At 36.3% G+C, this 15,122-nt stretch overlaps 1 protein-coding gene across 1 annotated transcript; it reads right to left on the bottom strand.

Moving 5' to 3' along the window:
* Window positions 1-1,590: 1,590 nt before the first annotated feature.
* LOC114522808 lies at window positions 1,591-2,144 on the bottom strand. Its single transcript, XM_028543556.1, has 3 exons — window positions 2,080-2,144; window positions 1,746-2,004; window positions 1,591-1,659 (listed from the first exon to the last, which is right to left on the bottom strand). Exons 1-3 carry the CDS (start codon window positions 2,130-2,132, stop codon window positions 1,591-1,593), a joined length of 381 nt encoding a protein of 126 aa, XP_028399357.1. The 5' UTR covers window positions 2,133-2,144.
* Window positions 2,145-15,122: the final 12,978 nt, after the last annotated feature.

Raw genomic sequence — 15,122 nt, forward strand, 5'->3', positions numbered from 1 at the left:
AAGACCTGATTTACTGTCTGGTGAAAGGTTTGTACAGGTTTGCGTTTTAAAGCGCGTATTTTAATAAAATAATTTTGTACGATATAAAAAAATGGTTATATGTTCCACATACTGTATAAATATTCTGTAAAAAGTGTCAAACTGCCACAGGAAAAACGTCAAAGTAAAAAACCCACACACCCACCAACGTCAAATTGACGTCGTTCCTCGTGGCAAGTTGTGTATGGATGCCACCCCTTACCAGTAGCCGAATTTTGAGTTTAGTTCGTAACGAATTTAGAGTATGTTCGGTTTACTATTAAATTGTATCAATACTCAACAAAATTAATACCTTCCAATATCTGCTCGCATTCTTTGACCACTCTAGCGATTTCTTCGAGCAAACTTGTCGTTTCTTGATCCATATTAAAACGTATGAATTGAAAAAAATCGATAAAATATCGGCGATCAGTGAAGACGCGTTACACAACAGCGACGAAAATTTGAAAAGACGCGCTTCTTACCCACAATGCTTTAGCGTTTTTTCATTGAACCGCGCGATCACGCGCGATATGTCGCGCACACGAAGTTAGGTCGCAATCAATGCTCCTTTCCATGATAATTAAAATTCAAAATATCAATATTTGACTTTTGCATTGTAAAACTTACTTTTAGTATATCAAATATTATTGTACATGAGTAGTGAATTAAGGTGATTTTTCTAGTGCAATAACCAAGCGCACCTATTGAAAGGCAAAATGTGACACATTTCTCTCTGGATGACATTTGTTTCTAAACAGCTTCTATATTGTAAAAATTGTTGTACATAGGACTTAGCTAGATATAATTCATGAAGGGAGGCGGAAATTCGTTTATTGTAAATAATAATAATTCTATTGTATAGTAATTTTTTACTATACACATTTTAGCTCTTGTTTTCAAAATAATCTTCTTATTCCAAGAAATTATTTTCTTGAAACGAGGATCAGATAAGGCAAGCTTTCTTATTTTAGGAAATATTTGGGATATTGCTTTATGAAGGGAGGCGAAAATTCGTTCATTGTAAATAATGATAATTCTATTGTATAGTATTTTTTTACTATACCCCATTTAGCTCTTGTTTTCAAAATAATCTTCTTATTCCAAAAAATTATTTTCTTGAAACGAGGATCAGATAAGGCAAGCTTTCCTATTTTAAGAAATATTTGGGATATTGCTCAAAATTATTTTTCTCATATTCACAATTTCAGAAGTTAAGATAATCTTTCTTATGTAAAGAAATTATTTTCTCAGTTTAAGAAAAAAATTTCCAATTCATAAGAATACAATTTCTTGTGTTAAAATCTGTAAATCTGTGGGCTGACCACTTTCTTATTTTGAGAAATTACTTTTCTAAACGAGATTTTATATCCTGGAATTAGAAAAAATTATCAGTCTAAGAAAAATTTTCTTTACATAAGAAAAAAATTCTTAAAATAAGATATATTTTCTCAATAAGAAAATGATTTTTTGCTATGTATAATTCTACTCGAAATTAAGACCCCTTAAAGCATCTAGAATTATACACGTAAACTCACAGCGGCAATGAAATATTTCAACAAACTTGTATATTCATAATTTTTCACCTGGGGTCACCTTCGTCTTTATACTTTTGCTCCACCCTGTGGAGTAGTAGGAATTCTAGACGAAAGACATGTAGTTAACTTTAGGATCCAATGAAAACAAATTTATTATTTATACATGCTATATCACATTCATTCATTTACCTGGCTTTCAAAGAATCTCAGGAACACGTTGTAACTTGTGTTTGGTTGAAGAGGTTGATTAACGTATGTTACGTTTTCATAGCTGTATTTTTTGCCATCACCGATCACGAACGACAAAGGGAGAACGTCTGCTCTCAAATAAGCAGTGATATAAAGATCTTGAGTGTCTGATTGGTACGGTCTCAGTTTACTTGTTTTTATGTCTTCACTAGGTGTTTGACTACTTGACGTTGCTCTTTGAACAATAATCAGTACTTCTCTGAATGGAGAAAACATGACTGATGTTCACACACACTTGCTTTGACAAAATGTTACGCCTAAAATGTACACGCACCTTATGTAGGGCGCTGCCTTAGGTATCGTTAAACCAAGATCAAAGTGGGACATCACAACAGGGTTCACAGGCTCTACATCATAAAATAACACATTGAAGTTTATGAGTTCACGGCAACCAGGTATATAATCCATCGTAATTATCGATATCGCTACTCTGGTTTTAGTAAATGAAAGTAATCACCACACAAAGATTAACTTTCACGACCCGGGTCGTGAAAGTTAATCTTTGTGTGGTGATTACTTTCATTTACTAAAACCAGAGTAGCGATAATTACGATGGAAAATAACACATGTTAATTTCACTTTGGAGTAAAAAATTAACAATTTTTTATGTCGTTCGGCCATGCTGTACGCTTTTTAAAAAGTCCTTTTTATTTTCTTTACCTCCATCTGTTATTTCACTTATTTCTGAGCTTGTGTTTCCAAAACCAATTTTTGTACCAGCCGAGACTGTCACAAAGTATTTTTTTGAAGGAATAAGATTAGAAATAACGTATGTTAAGGTAGACAAAACCTTTATGTTTGAACATTTCGGACTTTCATCATTTTCCTTTCTAGAAAAACAAATCTGATATCCCACCAATTCACCGTTCCAAAATATCTTATCAGGAGCTCTCCAAGAAATTTCGAGCGAGTTTTTACTACGAGATTTAATCATAACACTGCCTGGAGCTCCACTTGGAACTATGATAGTAAAGAATAAAAACAATTATTTGAATTTGAATTATTAAGAAAAAATCAGAAGCCTCTCTACATTATGCATACCAGCTTCTTTGGTCTTGAACTTATGGTAAACTATTGTCTGAGTATTCTTTAGTTGACCATCCTGTGTCTTTATGCCAACAACATAATTAGTGTTTGGTGTGAGCTCTCGAAGAATGTATTGATTTGCATAATATGCGCGCGATATTTTTTTTACCTCGGTACCGTTTAGGTAAATGATAAAATGTGTGATGAAAGTGGATGCCACAGGCGATGGTATTGTCCATGACAGATGAACAGAGAAATTTGATGGTTTAGCAAAAACGTTTTCAACAGGAGCCAGAGATTGCACTGGGAGAAAGATGGAATTAATTCAGTTCGAAGAAACATTGAACTGACAAATTTAAAAACTGACAAACCGCACCTTCTCCGCAGAGTTCTATTCTGAGACAAAAGTCTGTATTTCCAGTTGATTGTATCTTGATATATCTCGCATTATAAATATCAACGTCCGTGGTCGATGCTTGAAAGCTGTACATGTTTCCTGTTATCTAAAAGAGGATTTAGGAAGAAACGCACTTTCTTATTTCATAGGCCAGATTAAAAAATATCGCCTAAAAGCAAGAAATTTTTATCCGCGTTTGAGCCAGTAATTTTGCAAATAAATTATAATTGCAGTCTTTATATAAACTAAGTTTCATTACAGCAGAATATTGATCACGCATCAAGGACACTCACGTAGCTACTAACCTGTAAACCACTACCACCGTCTACCAAACTTTCATCATGACTGTATTTCAATGAATATGATCCACTCGACTTTGTCTGATCTTTATCACCCATAATCATTACGCGTGTTATGTGATAGTCGTTTTGAAGGTCAATCTTAAGATATTTGTTTCCAGACTCGGTTGGACACCAACCATTGCTAGAAAATCTCGCTTCTTTGTACTTGGTATTGTCAGCAGAACCACTTCCAGAAAATACAGTGTCTGAAAACTTAGTTTCGTTCTGTAACAATGGGTTCTCGCATATCTCACTGCCTAAATAAGACATAAATTAAAGTGGTATAGTAAGTATATTGAATTTTGTGGGGGGCAGCCAGATACCGCTATACTTTTTCTTCCACGATTGCCCGTTAACTTCGTTTTAACTGGAACACATGCAGAGGTATAGATCATATGTACTCACATGTGAAATATGGCAACTTGATGTCAGGAGCGACCGTAGCAAGTAGAAGATGGGTACAACAGGGGGTATTGCTTGATTTTGTGTTGTTATAACAGAGATCACCGGTTGCAATAACTTGTCTGTTTCCAATTTCCTTTGTACTGACATTGTTCCAACTTGTCCCAATGAATCCTAAACGCTCACACAGGATGTTTTCCCGGTTCTTAAACGGAATTTCTTCATTAACTTTTCTCCAAGTGGAACCGTTTTTTATTTCAAGGAAACCTTTGTTAGGTGACTTGGATAATCTTATGTTGGAAGCTAAAATAGAAACAATATTTCCTGTCATAGAATATATCACCAGAATTTATACCTTTCCCAGAGCAGTCTGTATTAAAGTTCATATTACCTGTTGTTATGGGTTCTACGTAATTATCCACACAAGTGTATTCAACATAAAGTTCTTTTGCAATATCAGAGCAATATTTTGATGGCAGTAAATTATTGTTGACGGTCAGTTCACAGGAACTTTTTCCACTACAAAGAAGTTTCACCTGACAATTTGTTAGTCTACTACACTGCGCATCAATGGCTGCATTCACATCAAATGTCCTGCTTTTATTGAAATTACCATAATGAGCTTTGTGGATCACCATACGTTGTTTTGGAGAACATTGAACACCTTTCATTTCGTCGCCGTACTGCGTTACTGAACCTAAAATCGCACAGACCAAAACATTATATTACATTAGTATTGCATCAAAATAACTGTCATAGTTATTCTACTCATTTTATCCCTGAACTCCAATTCAATTCTTAACATTATTGTGCAAGAAACAAGAGCTAGGTCACACGGAAACGAGGGCACGAAAACGTGACAAACGAAAATTTAGAACGTCAATAATGGATTAGAAAACCTGTTATAAAACCTGTTATGTTAGTTCCACTGTAAAAATCTGAAGTGTAAACGTCTTACCAAAAGTAAACTTTTGTTCTGCTGTGTCGCCGCATGAAGTATTTTTCACGTCAACATACTGTCCACTAGGCCTAGGCTGAACACAATTTTTCACTTCGTAAAGAAATAGAGATCCACCAACTGTTTGTTTTATACGATGTTTTGTGTTGTTTGCATAATCTCTCCCAGCCTGATTTTTACCAGCATATAGAAACAAACGATTTTTGTAGTTTGTATTACCATATTCAGACGCGACGTTCCCTCCCGTCTCGATATTGTGCAACAGATTGTTATCGAGGTAACGAAACAGCGCAGTATCATTCAAGCAGTTGGTGACCATTTCAGCCCAATAACGGGAGGCATAGCTATCATCTCGAAAGGCTGTAGTTTCAGCAGCGAGACACATTCCTGACTGAGTGTGTCTGATAAAAAACCCTTGACAACGCGAAAATAGGCAATTAACGCTTAATTCACCGGCCAACGAGGTGGTGGATACGGGATTACCAGCGGCTTAGAAACCAGGGACAGGTATTTACCTGAACTCTGAGTGGTACTGAAACGCTGTTTGACTATTTTTGTTTATTATGGCCCTATTAAATAGCATACCAATCATGATTGCTACACCATGCCTATAATTATAATAACTCGTGCAATCTAAACTTATCGTGCTTTCTATTCTAGTATACCTTACCAGCTCTTTTAGTTTTAAAGCTTTTATAAACTATTGTGGACGTCATGGAATTTCCATCCTGTGTCTTTATGCCAACTTTATAATAAGTGTTCGGGTTGAGACTTCGAAGAATGAAATGATTTCCATATTGAGCACGGGATATTCTTTCTCTCTCTGTGCCGTTATTCAAATAAATGATAAAATGAGTTATATAAGAAGACGTTTTAGCCAATGGTATTGTCCACGTTAGATTGACAGAATAGAACGATGGTTCGGCGAGAATCCTTTGTACGGGAGCTGGCGTTTGGACTGGAATGAAAGAAAAGTAAACAAGACGCAAGTCGCAAGTTTCATTATACCTACTACAGCAGGTGAACAAGCTTGAGCTCTACATCTTATAAATTTAAACTAAAAAAACATTTTAAATAGTGAAAATCGGAACTTTTGTGATCATCATTCATCATCCTGTCCGATATTTATTGTTTCAGAAGATTTCGGGCGATTCTACCGACTCACCTTCACCACACACTTCTATTCTAAGGCAAAAGTTTGTTCCTCCGTTTGACTTCAACTTCATGTATTGGACATTATAAATATCCACGTCTGTCGCTGATACTTGACAAGCGTTTTGATTTCCATTTATCTAGAAAGATATTGAAAAATATGAATTACTTCAGTTACGATAACGTCCTTCGATTGCTTTCCAAGTTGTAGTAGGATTTAGCAATAAAGGTGGTTAGTGGAGCCACGAACGAAAAGCTCCTTACATTGTTCTGCAAAACCTCCCAAGTCAGTGGAAAAATTGAGTAGCCATGAATATGCTACTAGGTATCTCTGCTTTACGCTACAATTCGTTTTCTTGTGTATTTTTAGGCATTTGAAATAATCTTGATAACTTCACTCATTATAATATTAACATTAATCTATATATTTCTTATTCTAGCTTATACACCTGCACTTCATCACCGCCATCCACCAAACTTTCATCATGACTGTATTTCAATGAATATGATCCACTCCACTTTGTCTGATCTTTATCACCCATAATCATAACTTGTGTTATGCGATAGTCGTTTTGAAGGTCAATCTTAAGATATTTGTCTCCAGACTCGGTTGGACACCAACCATCGCTAGAAAATCTCGCTTCTTTGTACTTGGTATTGTCAGTAGAACCATTTCCAGAAAATACCGTGTCTGGAAACTTAGTTTCGTTCTGTAACAATGCGTTCTCGCATACCTCACTGCCTAAATAAGAGATAAATAAAGTGGTATAGTAAGTTTATTGAATTTTGTGGGGGGAAACCAGATACCGCTATACTTTTTCTTCCATGATTGCCCGTTAACTTCGTTTTAACTGAAACACATGCAGAGGTATAGATCATATGTACTCACATGTGAAATATGGCAACTTGGTGTCAGGAGCGACCGTAGCAAGTAGAAGATGGGTACAACAGGGGGTATTGCTTGATTTTGTGTTGTTATAACAGAGATCACCGGTTGCAATAACTTGTCTGTTTCCAATTTCCTTTGTACTGACATTGTTCCAACTTGTCGCAATGAATCCTAAACGCTCACATAGGATGTTTTCCCGGTTCTTAAACGGAATTTCTTCATTAACTTTTCTCCAAGTGGAATCGTTCTTTATTTCAAGGAAACCTTTGTTAGGTGACTTTGATAATCTTATGTTGGTAACTAAAATAGAAAAAGTATTTCATAGAATATATCGTCAGAATTTATACCTTTTCCAGAGCAGTCTGTATTAGAGTTCATATTACCTGTTGTTATGGGTTCTACGTAATTATCCACACAAGTGTATTCAACATAAAGTTCTTTTGCAATATCAGGGCAATATTTTGATGGCAGTAAATTATTGTTGACGGTCAGTTCACAGGAACTTTTTCCACTACAAAGAGGTTTCACCTGACAATTTGTTAGTCTACTACACTGCGCATCATGGGCTGCATTCACATCAAATGTCCTGCTTTTATTGAAATCACCATAATGAGCTTTGTGGATCACCATACGTTGTTTTGGAGAACATTGAACACCTTTCATTTCGTCGCCGTACTGCGTTACTGAACCTAAAATCGCACAGAACAATACATTATATTACATTAGTATTGCATCAAAATAACTGTCATAGTTATTCTACTCATTTTATCCCTGAACTCCAATTCAATTTTTAACATTATTGTGGAAGAAACAAGAGATAGGTCACACGGAAACGAGGGCATGAAAACGTGACAAATGAAAATTTAGAACGTCTATAATGGATTAGAAAACCTGTTATAAAACCTGTTATGTTAGTTCCATTGTAAAAATCTGAAGTGTAAACGTCTTACCAAAAGTAAACTTTTGTTCTGCTGTGTCGCTGCATGAAGTATTTTTCACGTCAACATACTGTCCACTAGGCCTAGGCTGAACACAATTTTTCACTTCGTAAAGAAATAGAGATCCACCAACTGTTTGTTTTATACGATATTTTGTGTTGTTTGCATAATCTCTCCCAGCCTGATTTTTACCAGCATATAGAAACAAACGATTTTTGTAGTTTGTATTACCATATTCAGACGCGACGTTCCCTCCCGTTTCGATATTGTGCAACAGATTGTTATCGAGGTAACGAAACAGCGCGGTATCATTCAAGCAGTTGGTGACCATTTCAGCCCAATAACGGGAGGCATAGCTATCATCTCGAAAGGCTGTAGTTTCAGCGGCGAGACACATTCCTGACTGAGTGTGTCTGATAAAAAACCCTTGACAACGCGAAAATAGGCAATTAACGCTTAATTCACCGGCCAACGAGGTGGTGGATACGGGATTACATGAGCCTTAGAAACCAGGGACAGGTATTTACCTGAACTCTGTGTGGTACTGAAACGCTGTTTAATTATTTTTGTTTATTATAGCCCTATTAAATAGCATACCAATCATGATTGCTACACCATGCCTATAATTATAATAACTCGTGCAATCTAAACTTATCGTGCTTTCTATTCTAGTATACCTTACCAGCTCTTTTAGTTTTAAAGCTTTTGTAAACTATTGTGGACGTCATGGAATTTCTATCCTGTGTCTTTATGCCAACTTTATAATAAGTGTTCGGGTTGAGACTTCGAAGAATGAAATGATTTCCATATTGAGCACGGGATATTCTTTCTCTCTCTGTGCCGTTATTCAAATAAATGATGAAATGAGTTATATAAGAAGACGTTTTAGCCAATGGTATTGTCCACGTTAGATTGGCAGAATAGAACGATGGTTCGGCGAGAATCCTTTGTACGGGAGCTGGCGTTTGGACTGGAATGAAAGAAAAGTAAACAAAACGCAAGTCGCAAGTTTCATTATACCTACTACAGCAGGTGAACAAGCTTGAGCTCTACATCTTATAAATTTAAACTAAAAAAAATTTTAAATAGTGAAAATCGGAACTTTTGTGATCATCATCCATCATCCTGTCCGATATTTATTGTTTCAGAAGATTTCGGGCGATTCTACCGACTCACCTTCACCACACACTTCTATTCTAAGGCAAAAGTTTGTTCCTCCGTTTGACTTCAACTTCATGTATCGGACATTATAAATATCCACGTCTGTCGCTGATACTTGATAAGCGTTTTGATTTCCATTTAACTAGAAAGATATTGGAAAATATGAATTACTTCAGTTACGATAACGTCCTTCAATTGCTTTCCAAGTTGTAGTCGGATTTAGCAATAAAGGTGGTTAGTGGAGCCACGAACGAAAAGCTCCTTACATTGTTCTGCAAAACCTCCCAAGTCAGTGGAAAAATTGAGTAGCCATGAATTTGCTACTAGGTATCTCTGCTTTACGCTACAATTCGTTTTCTTGTGTATTTTTAGGCATTTGAAATAATATTGATAACTTCACTCATTATAAATAACATTAATCTATATATTTCTTATTCTAGCTTATACACCTGCACTTCATCACCGCCATCCACCAAACTTTCATCATGACTGTATTTCAATGAATATGATCCACTCCACTTTGTCTGATCTTTATCACCCATAATCATAACTTGTGTTATGCGATAGTCGTTTTGAAGGTCAATCTTAAGATATTTGTCTCCAGACTCGGTTGGACACCAACCATCGCTAGAAAATCTCGCTTCTTTGTACTTGGTATTGTCAGTAGAACCATTTCCAGAAAATACCGTGTCTGGAAACTTAGTTTCGTTCTGTAACAATGCGTTCTCGCATACCTCACTGCCTAAATAAGAGATAAATAAAGTGGTATAGTAAGTTTATTGAATTTTGTGGGGGAAACCAGATACCGCTATACTTTTTCTTCCATGATTGCCGGTTAACTTCGTTTAACTGGAACACATGCAGAGGTATAGATCATATGTACTCACATGTGAAATATGGCAACTTGGTGTCAGGAGCGACCGTAGCAAGTAGAAGATGGGTACAACAGGGGGTATTGCTTGATTTTGTGTTGTTATAACAGAGATCACCGGTTGCAATAACTTGTCTGTTTCCAATTTCCTTTGTACTGACATTGTTCCAACTTGTCGCAATGAATCCTAAACGCTCACACAGGATGTTTTCCCGGTTCTTAAACGGAATTTCTTCATTAACTTTTCTCCAAGTGGAATCGTTCTTTATTTCAAGGAAACCTTTGTTAGGTGACTTTGATAATCTTATGTTGGTAACTAAAATAGAAAAAGTATTTCATAGAATATATCGTCAGAATTTATACCTTTTCCAGAGCAGTCTGTATTAGAGTTCATATTACCTGTTGTTATGGGTTCTACGTAATTATCCACACAAGTGTATTCAACATAAAGTTCTTTTGCAATATCAGGGCAATATTTTGATGGCAGTAAATTATTGTTGACGGTCAGTTCACAGGAACTTTTTCCACTACAAAGAGGTTTCACCTGACAATTTGTTAGTCTACTACACTGCGCATCGATGGCTGCATTCACATCAAATGTCCTGCTTTTATTGAAATCACCGTAATGAGCTTTGTGGATCACCATACGTTGTTTTGGAGAACATTGAACACCTTTCATTTCGTCGCCGTACTGCGTTACTGAACCTAAAATCGCACAGACCAATACATTATATTACATTAGTATTGCATCAAAATAACTTTCATAGTTATTCTACTCATTTTATCCCTGAACTCCAATTCAATTTTTAACATTATTGTGCAAGAAACAAGAGCTAGGTCACACGGAAACGAGGGCACGAAAACGTGACAAAACGAAAATTTAGAACGTCAATAATGGATTAGAAAACCTGTTATAAAACCTGTTATGTTAGTTCCACTGTAAAAATCTGAAGTGTAAACGTCTTACCAAAAGTAAACTTTTGTTCTGCTGTGTCGCTGCATGAAGTATTTTTCACGTCAACATACTGTCCACTAGGCCTAGGCTGAACACAATTTTTCACTTCGTAAAGAAACAGAGATCCACCAACTGTTTGTTTTATACGATGTTTTGTGTTGCTTGCATAATCTCTCCCAGCCTGATTTTTACCAGCAAATAGAAACAAACGATTTTTGTAGTTTGTATTACCATATTCAGACGCAACGTTCCCTCCCGTTTCGATATTGTGCAACAGATTGTTATCGAGGTAACGAAACAGCGCGGTATCATTCAAGCAGTTGGTGACCATTTCAGCCCAATAACGGGAGGCATAGCTATCATCTCGAAGGGTTGAAGTTTCAGCTGCGAGACACATTCCTGACTGAGTGTGTCTGATAAAAAACCCTTGACAACGCGAAAATAGGCAATTAACGCTTTATTCACCGGCCAACGAGGTGGTGGATACGGGATTACATGAGGCTTAGAAACCAGGGACAGGTATTTACCTGAACTCTGTGTGGTACTGGAACGCTGTCTAACTATTTTTGTTTATTATGGCCCTATTAAATAGCATACCAATCATGATTGCACACCATGCCTAATAACTCGTACAATCTCTCTGGGAAAAATGGGAAAAAGATTTACTAAACATAGCGTGGTTTCTACTCTAGTATACCTTACCAGCTCTTTTAGTTTTAAAGCTTTTGTAAACTATTGTGGACGTCATGGAATTTCTATCCTGTGTCTTTATGCCAACATTATAATGAGTGTTCGGGTTGAGACTTCGAAGAACGTAATGATTTCCACACTTAGCACGAGATATTCTTTCTCTCTTTGTGCCGTTATTCAAATAAATGATGAAATCAGTTATATAAGAAGACGTTTCAGCCGCTGGTATTATCCACGTTAGATTGACAGAATAGAACGATGGTTCAGCGATAATCATTTGTACAGGAGCTGGCGTTTGGACTTGAATGAAAAAAAAGTAAACAAAACGCAAGTCACAAGTGTGCATTATGCTACAGCAGGTGAACATGCTTGATCTCTACAACATATAAATTTAAACTAAGAAAGCATTTTAAATAGTGAAAATCGGAACTTTTGTGATAACTGTTTCTTTTTTACACTAATTAATTTAACATAAATACATGTTTTACTTTTCTTTTTCTTCTTTCTATAATGTAATCATCATCCAGTCCGATATTTATTGTTTCAGATGATTTTGGGCGATTCTACCGACTCACCTTCACCACACACTTCTATTCTAAGGCAAAAGTTTGTTCCTCCGTTTGACTTCAACTTCATGTATCGGACATTATAAATATCCACGTGTGTGGCTGATACTTGATAAGCGTTTTGATTTCCATTTATCTAGAAAGATATTGGAAAATATGAATTACTTCAGTTACGATAACGTCCTTCGATTGCTTTCCAAGTTGTAGTCGGATTTAGCAATAAAGGTGGTTAGTGGAGCCACGAACGAAAAGCTCCTTACATTGTTCTGCAAAACCTCCCAAGTCAGTGGAAAAATTGAGTAGCCATGAATATGCTACTAGGTATCTCTGCTTTACGCTACAATTCGTTTTCTTGTGTATTTTTAGGCATTTGAAATAATCTTGATAACTTCACTCATTATAATATTAACATTAATCTATATATTTCTTATTCTAGCTTATACACCTGCACTTCATCACCGCCATCCACCAAACTTTCATCATGACTGTATTTCAATGAATATGATCCACTCCACTTTGTCTGATCTTTATCCCCCATAATCATAACTTGTGTTATGCGATAGTCGTTTAGAAGGTCAATCTTAAGATATTTGTCTCCAGACTCTGTTGGACACCAACCATCGCTAGAAAATCTCGCTTCATTGTACTTGGTATTGTCAGTAGAACCACTTCCAGAAAATACCGTGTCTGGAAACTTAGTTTCGTTCTGTAACAATGGGTTCTCGCATATCTCACTGCCTAAATAAGAGATAAATAAAGTGGTATAGTAAGTATATTGAATTTTCAGGGGGGAAGCCAGATACCGCTATACTTTTTCTTCCATGATTGCCCTTTAACTTCGTTTTAACTGGAACACATGCAGAGGTATAGATCATATGTACTCACATGTGAAATATGGCAACTTGATGTCAGGAGCGACCGTAGCAAGTAGAAGATGGGTACAACAGGGGGTATTGCTTGATTTTGTGTTGTTATAACAGAGATCACCGGTTGCAATAACTTGTCTGTTTCCAATTTCCTTTGTACTGACATTGTTCCAACTTGTCCCAATGAATCCTAAACGCTCACACAGGATGTTTTCCCGGTTCTTAAACGGAAATTCTTCATTAACTTTTCTCCAAGTGGAATCGTTCTTTATTTCAAGGAAACCTTTGTTAGGTGACTTTGATAATCTTATGTTGGAAGCTAAAATAGAAACAGTATTTACTCTCATAGAATGTATCACCAGAATTTATACCTTTCCCAGAGCAGTCTGCATTAGAGTTCATATTACCTGTTGTTATGGGTTCTACGTAATTATCCACACAAGTGTATTCAACATAAAGTTCTTTCGCAATATCAGGGCAATATTTTGATGGCAGTAAATTATTGTTGACGGTCAGTTCACAGGAACTTTTTCCACTACAAAGAGATTTCACCTCACAGTTTGTTAGTCTACTACACTGTGCATCAATGGCTGCATTCACATCAAATGTCCTGCTTTTATTGAAATCACCATAATGAGCTTTGTGGATCACCATACGTTGTTTTGGAGAACATTGAACACCTTTCATTTCGTCGCCGTACTGCGTTACTGAACCTAAAATCGCACAGAACAATACATTATATTATATCAGTATTGCATCAAAATAACAATCATAGTTATCCCACACATTTTATCCCGGAACTCCAATTCAATTTTTAACATTATTGTGCAAGAAACAAGAGATAGGTCACACGGAAACGAGGGCATGAAAACGTGACAAATGAAAATTTAGAACGTCTATAATGGATTAGAAAACTTGCTATAAAACCTGTTATGTTAGTTCCAATGTAAAAATCTGAAGTGTAAACGTCTTACCAAAAGTAAACTTTTGTTCTGCTGTGTCGCTGCATGAAGTATTTTTCACGTCAACATACCGTCCACTAGGCGTAGGCTGAACACAATTTTTCACTTCGTAAAGAAATAGAGATCCACTAACTGTTTGTTTTATACGATGTTTTGTGTTGTTTGCATAATCTCTTCTAGCCTGATTTTTACCAGCAAATAGAAACAAACGATTTTTGTAGTTTGTATTACCATATTCAGACGCGACGTTCCCTCCCGTCTCGATATTGTGCAACAGATTGTTATCGAGGTAACGAAACAGCGCAGTATCATTCAAGCAGTTGGTGACCATTTCAGCCCAATAACGGGAGGCATAGCTATCATCTCGAAAGGTTGAAGTTTCAGCGGCGAGACACATTCCTGACTGAGTGTGTCTGATAAAAAACCCTTGACAACGCGAAAATAGGCAATTAACGCTTAATTCACCGGTTAATGAAGGGGTGGATACGGGATTACCAGCGGCTTAGAAACCAGGGACAGGTATTTACCTGAACTCTGTGTGGTACAGAAACGCTGTTTAACTATTTTTGTTTATTATGGCCCTATTAAATAGCATACCAATCATGATTGCACACCATGCCTAATAACTCGTACAATCTCTCTGGGAAAAATGGGAAAAAGATTTACTAAACATAGCGTGGTTTCTACTCTAGTATACCTTACCAGCTCTTTTAGTTTTAAAGCTTTTGTAAACTATTGTGGACGTCATGGAATTTCTATCCTGTGTCTTTATGCCAACATTATAATGAGTGTTCGGGTTGAGACTTCGAAGAACGTAATGATTTCCACACTTAGCACGAGATATTCTTTCTCTTTTTGTGCCGTTATTCAAATAAATGATGAAATGAGTTATATAAGAAGACGTTTCAGCCGCTGGTATTGTCCACGTTAGATTGACAGAATAGAACGATGGTTCAGCGATAATCTTTTGTACAGGAGCTGGCGTTTGGACTTGAATGAAAAAAAAGTAAACAAAACGCAAGTCACAAGTTTGCATTATGCTACAGCAGGTGAACATGCTTGATCTCTACAACATATAAATTTAAACTAAGAAAGCATTTTAAATAGTGAAAATGGGAACTTTTGTGATAACTGTTTCTTTTT

Source organism: Dendronephthya gigantea, unplaced genomic scaffold (assembly GCF_004324835.1).
Source record: "Dendronephthya gigantea isolate DGI-Jeju-01 unplaced genomic scaffold, DenGig_1.0 000024F, whole genome shotgun sequence".
Lineage (NCBI taxonomy): Eukaryota > Metazoa > Cnidaria > Anthozoa > Malacalcyonacea > Nephtheidae > Dendronephthya > Dendronephthya gigantea.